The sequence below is a fragment of the Columba livia genome, chromosome 10 (assembly GCF_036013475.1).
Source record: "Columba livia isolate bColLiv1 breed racing homer chromosome 10, bColLiv1.pat.W.v2, whole genome shotgun sequence".
Classification (NCBI taxonomy): domain Eukaryota; kingdom Metazoa; phylum Chordata; class Aves; order Columbiformes; family Columbidae; genus Columba; species Columba livia.
This window is the reverse complement of record NC_088611.1, coordinates 2669158-2675953: the sequence shown is the minus strand read 5'-3', so window position 1 is coordinate 2675953 and position 6796 is coordinate 2669158. Positions and strand designations below refer to the sequence as shown.

The following is a 6796-nucleotide window of genomic DNA, read 5'->3' as shown; positions in this document are numbered from 1 at the left end:
GTATCTGGGGGGAGGCTTGGGGCCTTTGGGGCCCACATGATTTTGGACGTGCGGGATTGAAGTCCATCTCCTGCTGGAGGCCATTGTCCAGGTCATGGCCATGCAGGGCAGCCAGTGATGGGCTGGGTGGACGCTGTGGCCATGGAGAGGATGGACCCTCTCTACTCTATCTCATCAGGTACTTGAGGACGTTCAGCTTGTTCTGCTGCTGCACTACAGCCGGGGATTGTCTGGGGGGACATGGGGTTTGTGGCAATATTGGGTGCACAGATTTTTATTCCATCATCTGCTGGAGGTGGTTTTTCTGGTCCTGCGGCTGAAAGGCAGACGGGAATGGGCTGGGGGTTGCATGGGCCACAAGATGGTGAAGGCACTGTTCTGCACTCCATTGGGAGCTGGAGGCCACTGGGCTGTGCCCACAGCTTCAGGGCTGCCAAGAAAGGGCTGGTGAGCCATGGGAGCCGTGGGGAGGGGGGATGTGCTGGGTTAGCAGGCTCAAACAGCGGCTGCTGGTGTTGGGTTCAGCTCTCAGAGCTGCCACAGCTGCTGCTCCATCTGTCCAGGACTGAGGGGCGGCCGCCATTTTCCCGCCTGGCTCCTGCACCTGCATCGCTGCAGGAGACTGGCTGCTGCAGGGGGGCTGGGGACGGGCTGGGGGGACATGGGGCTTGTGGTGACCCTGGGCACACAGGTTTTCACTCCAACATCTGCCTGAGTTTGTTGTTCTGGTCCTGCCACTGCAGGGCAGCCCGTGATGGGCTTGGGGAGGTGATGGCCGCTCTGGTTTTGATTCCAGCTGGTATTGGAGACAACAGGTCTGGTTCACCACTGCAGGGCTTCTATGGACAGGCTGAGAAGATACAGGGGCCATGGACACGGTGGACGCACTGGCTTCTACTTCATTGGGTGCTTGAGGAAATGGGGCCCAGGTTCCCCAGAGAGGTGGTAGATGCCCCATCCCTGGAGACTTTCAAGACCAATAGCTGGTCCAGCCTCGGGTCCCTGCCTGTGGGTGAAGCCCAGCATGGCAGGCGGGAGCAGGGCGAGCAGGGGACAATTCCCCGAGTGCTCTCCTGTGACACTGTGACCTACAGCACTGATGTGAGCGGTGGAGGAGCCGGTGACCTCTTGGCCAGCTCTGGCTGCTCTGACACACTCTGTACAGGCCACGAGGAACAGCTCTTGAGGAGAGGATGGACCAGCACAGGGTCCCTGGGGGCTTCCCTCCCGGGGGAGCTCTGGCACACAGAGGAAGCCTCGCAAAGCACTGGAGGGAACAACCACCACCCACACTGCCCGGGAGAAGTGTTAAAACTGCTTCCCCCTCAACACTGTAAGAGAGGCCAAAGCGACTGCCATCTTAGCCAAGGCCTCAGAACGAGCACCAGGCCCAGGCTCCCTTTAGCCTAAGAGGCCCCGGGCTTGCTGCTGTACAGTGAGAGGGGGCTCAGCACCCAGATGTGCAGATACTTTGCAGCACCCCAAGGGGCGATGGCCTTGACCTGTCAATTGGGGCCCATCAAGGCCCTGTTAATTAGGGAGGGCCTTTGTTGTGCCTCCAATGCATTTGCTTGTCTGGCTCATATCCTTAGAGGTGCTCTGGATGGCTTCTCCCTTTTATCTGGGTATGCCGTTTGACAAGGTCCATGGCCAGATGACCCCGCTGCAACAAACGCTGCCTCACCCCACAGCCCCTCACCGTTCCGTGCGACTGCCCAGGCCGGGCTCCTGTCACCACCTCCCGCACCGCGTGTCGGTCGCATTGGTGTCACCGGCTGTTTCAGGCCATGGCCATGGGCTCCCCCAGCCCCTGGTGGCCCCACTGCTGGTGGGGGAAGCCCAGTGCCCGGCTCCTGCCGGCCCCGAGGGGATCCAGGGCTGTGCCTGCGGGTTGATTTTGGCACGACCAAGACACATGTGCAACAGATCAGTCCCCTTTATTTGGGAAACTGTGGGGATAGTGGAGGCACTTGTCAGCAGCACTATGGGAGCTGGATGACATTGGGCTTTTTCCATGGCTTCATTAGCTTCAGGTCAGCAGAGAATGGGTTCCAGGAACGTTGGAGTGGCGATGAGGCTGGACGTGCTTCCTTGACGCCAGTCTGATGCTGCAGAGCACCATCCTGGTCCTGTCCCTGCAGAGCCGGTGATGGGCCGGAAGGACGCAGGGCTGGTGAGGACTGCGGACGAGCTGACTTGAAGCCCATAAGTTGCCTGATGATGTAATTGTGCTCCCACTGCGGCTTGGCAGCCGGTGATGTGCTGGGGGGAGACAGGAGCTGTAGGGATGGAGGATGTGCCAGTTCCCGAAGCAGGGCCAGCAGCTGCTGGTTTTGGGTGTACCTCTCGGAAGTGCCACAGCGCCCGGTCTTCTTTTCTGGAGTGAGGGGCGGCTGCCATATTCCAGACCGCCTGGCTGCTGCCTCTGCACTGCGGAGCCTGTGGAGAGAGGAGGCTGCTGAGGGCTCAGCTGCAGGCGGGACACAGGGCCTCTCCTCCGCAGCACGGCCCAGAGCTGGCAAGGCTCCCCAGCACCACGGGCTGAGCTGCTGGCCGGCCTGGGCCGAGGGGGAGCCCTGCACCTCATGGCACCACCGAGCAGGGGGATTCCTCCGGGCAGGTTCACTGCTCAGGAGCGGGTGACAGTGAGAGTGTGGCTTTCTTGGCCAATCTCGTCCCCTGCTCCTCCTCGTCCTGCCCTGGCTTTGCCTGTGCCTGCCAGTCCTGGGGCTGCTCTTGCCCAGGCAGGGTCACTTTGAGCTAAGCCTGGCCCAAGTCAGAGCGGGCTCCTGGGAAGGCGGCCCAGGAATTAAGAGGCCAACTGAAGCATCTGACAGCAGCAGAATCCTCAGCAGAGTTGTTTGGCCAGCCAGTAACTGGCCACTCCGCAGCAGCCTGAGTAGAAATTCTTTGTGGCTACAATCAGCCACCTAAGGAAGCAGCAGGGGGAAAAGCAATAACTCACTTTTTAGCCGTCCTCCACTGCCAGATTGCGACACAGAAGAACACTATTGCCAGTGGTATGGAAATCATGGTTGCTACTGTGAATATGACACAGTGCTTTCCCATAACTTCGTGGCAGAAAAAACTTGTGTTCCCCTGGGGACTGGGAGCACCTGTGGTTGCCTTGTTAACCACATCTGGAGGAGAAATTCAAGATGTTAGTCCATCCTGTGCACCACTGCTAAGCTTGCAGCACCTTCAATATGGCCAGTGAGTTCCTGGTTTCCCAGGGTGCTGCTGCCTGGAGGCACCATCCCACCCTCTGGGACAGGACTCCCACCCTTTGGGACAGGTTGTCCCACCAAACAAAACCCAGAAGGCCAGCAGGACAGCACGGGGGGAGCGCAGCTGCTTGACCAGTCGCTCCTTTGAGGGACACGGACAAAAGTGCCAGCCCCAGCTCTGCCCCCCGGTCCAGCTCCCACAGCCGCAGGGGACGGAGTCAGGCCCTCTCAAGAGGGACATGAGCCTTGTTCTCCCCGTCTGCCTCTTCTCCTGCGTGGGCAACGCTTGCAGCCGCTCCCGGGTTTTGGGACGTGTCTCCTGTTCATGGACCCCACCAAGACGTTCAGTACCTGAGTTCGTCGTATGGGATTCATTTACGCGGCTGTGCTGGTAAGCTCCGGGCCTTGGCAGCCCTGTCAGAAAGCAGAGAGGAGAGGTAAAGCCTCAGCACGGCGCAGGCACAGAGGATGCAGGGGGACGGGACGTTCCCTCTAAGCCCCTGCCCGAACTGGCGGTCAGGGCATCGCTCTGGACCTCAGATCCCGGGAGGGATCCTGCTGGGTGCTGCTCCTGTGCCTGGAGCCTCTGGGGACTCCGGGCAAGCTCTGGGCCACAGCTACAGCGGGAGGTACGTTTGTGCAAGAGTCACATTCCCCATCATCTGCAGAACGTGGCCCAGATGCCTCAAGCCCAAAGCACTTTGTGTTTTGGCTGTGAGGTGACGTGCAAGAGCGGGCACTGGGGGAAGAGCCTGCTGACACACACCCATCCTGACGGGTGACACTGGCTGACCATGCGACAGTGATTACCTGGCATACCAGCGGCTGGCATCGCCTCTGCTGCTTCACCAGAGCCTGGCAGGGAGCTGCGGCTTCCTTCTGGAAACGCCTCCTTCCACACAGCCTCGCGGTTCATCTCTTGAGAAAGAAAGAGGGAGGGCTGGATCAGATGGAACCGTTCCCCATGAGGGACATGGCATCTTCGGGGGGCAAGACTTCTCAAAGGCATGGCTAAGGTTTAGAAACCAGGGCTGTGCTTTGGGGCTGCTCCTAGCACTGCTCTGAACAACAGCCACGTCTGGCCCTGCCGGGACACCAGGAAATCGCACGTGACCTTCTGGTTTGCGTTGCACATTGTGGGCAAAATGTCGGGTGATGCTGAGCGCCGTCCTTCAAAGAGAACGGGAAGAAGCTGCAGCCAGGCCAGCTGGGGAAACAGCCCTCTGGAGAAGACTCCTCTGCAAGGCCCTCCTGCCCTTCCTGGAAGCACCAGCTGCAGCCACATTCGCCCCATCCCAGCAGCTGCCCCTGGCACTCGGCTTGAACCACAACTGGCCACACAAGCCCTGCACCATCTCTCTGGCAGCTGCAAGGCGTGACACCAGCATCGCTGCAGCGGGGCCCTGATCGACCCCTTCCCGCTGTACAGCCTGTCCAGACCAGTACCTAAACCTCCGGATGCTGAACCTCACAGCTAATTCCCAGTAAAATATACCCACCGTGTGCTCTGTGCAGTTCGTCCAGGAGTTGCCTCATGAGTTTTGATGGCTCTGGGGCCTTTTTACCTCGTTCAGCTTCATTTCTTGGTCTTGGAAGACCTTAGAAACAAAGTTTGGTTCTATGTGAGATTAATCCATTACAGAAAAACAAGGCAGAGGTTGTGAGGTCAGCACAGACAGACTGCTCACCCCTGCGACGCCAGCCGGGCTGGAGCCCAGCACGCTGCCGAGGAGCCTGAAAAGTCCTTCCTGCGTGATCATCTGTCAGTAAAGAGCCAGAGAAGCTTCCATCACCTGCTGTGATCTGCATGGGCAGCACTGAATGGCAGAAGCGGCGAGGGGACCGCGCAAGGAGAGGACACACACACGAGCAGGGCTCTGTCCTCACACCCGCAGACCTGCCCGGCTGCCGGACCTTGGGGCTTGGAGCTGGCAGCTCCCAAAGGGAGGAAAAAGCCATGACGTACCCACGGCATGTCCTGGGAGCTCGGTCCTGGAACCCAGACGGGAACCTGGATCAGCTTCACCCACAGGCTGGGCTGCAAAGAAGCGCAGGACACAACAGCTCCCGTGACACAGTTCAAGATGCTTCTTCAGCTCGGAGTGGCCGGGAGCGCGATGCAAAGACGGGATTGCTCCGCGGCACTCGTCCCTCCCTTCCGCTCGGGAGCGTGGGGCAAAGAGTCACCACGTGCCTGCAGCGGCACCGTGCTGGGACCAAACGAAGCCCGTGCGGAGTTGCCGGCACAAAGGAGTCCCTGGAGCTGACAGCAGCTCCAGACTCAACCCCAGCCAGGCGCTGACCTGGCATTGGGCACCGGGGCAGATCAGGCTCCAAGACGCCGGCACAGGCAGCTCGGCAAGGGAAAGCGCCCCGGACACATCACTGAGCCTGACCCGTTCCCTCTCGGCTCTCCTCCCTGTCTGAGTGGGGGCCACACAAGGAGCAACTTGCATTTCACGTGGAGCTTACCTCCAGGATACCTCAAGGGCTCCGAAACTGCATCCAGCCAAGAAGCTGGATAATCGTTGCCAACAGCCTCATCTAGAAACAAGCACAGAGGAGAAACGTTTCCATTGCCCGCTGGGATCCAGCGCTGCCTTAGGGAACTGCAGGCACTAGAAGGGGGTCGGGCAGCCACGTGGGAGCCAGTTGGAGTTGGACATTGCCAGAGCTGCAGAGGGGCCGGTGACCTCTTGGCCAGCTCTGGCTGCTCTGACACACTCTGTACAGGCCACGAGGAACAGCTCTTGAGGAGAGGATGGACCAACACAGGGTCCCTGGGGGCTTCCCTCCCGGGGGAGCTCTGGCACACAGAGGAAGCCTCGCAAAGCACTGGAGGGAACAACCACCACCCACACTGCCCGGGAGAAGAGCCCGCTGGCCACGAACGGCTGCACCGCTCACCTCCTCCCCGTGCTCGCCACGGAGCAGCCTGGGCAGGCCCGGCGTGCAGGGCCAGCAGGAGGAGGAGGAAGAGGAGGCGGCGGGCGGGGAACATGGTCCCGTGCGCTCGAAACGTCCTTGTGCTGCTGCTGCTGCTGCTGCTGCTGCTGCTGCTGCTGCTGCTGCTGCTGCTGCTGCTGCTGCTGCACTGGGGGCCGGGGGCTGTGCAGCCGCTTCTTATGGCCGGTGCGGCACCGCGGGCTCTGTGACCTCACAATCACTGTGACCTCCTGGCCGGGCCGAGGCTGCGTGGGGACGGCTAATGGCGCTGGTGGCAGGTGCTGGAGCAGAGCCGCCATTGAGAGACGGGGCGCAGTTTGATGCAAACAAAATGTCCGCTTTATTAGTGTGCTTCACATACATTTATACTTTTCCTCAGCAACGTGCTGCGAGCTGATTGGTGTTTCTGTTGCCGTGTTACATACTGATTGGTCTGAGACATTTTCTTAAACAGCTGCTACCCTGACCCAAGCAATCGTCCCTGTGCAAAAACAAGAGCAAAACCAAGAGTCCCCTTCTTACAGGACAACCTTATTAACTTGTGAACCTTGTCTAAACATAGAATCAGCACTTTCCACTCCTTCTAATTAAGGTTCTCACCTCTACCCTTCCCATGGCCTGTG

At 59.7% G+C, this 6796-nt stretch overlaps 1 protein-coding gene across 1 annotated transcript; it reads right to left on the bottom strand.

The window, feature by feature from the left end:
• Positions 1–1918: 1918 nt before the first annotated feature.
• Positions 1919–6796, bottom strand: LOC135580439 (uncharacterized). Its single transcript, XM_065074902.1, has 9 exons — positions 6135–6796; positions 5700–5771; positions 5194–5265; positions 4916–4987; positions 4727–4825; positions 4038–4145; positions 2966–3641; positions 2344–2439; positions 1919–2262 (listed from the first exon to the last, which is right to left on the bottom strand). Exons 1-7 carry the CDS (start codon positions 6226–6228, stop codon positions 3202–3204), a joined length of 957 nt encoding a protein of 318 aa, XP_064930974.1. The 5' UTR covers positions 6229–6796; the 3' UTR covers positions 1919–2262; positions 2344–2439; positions 2966–3201.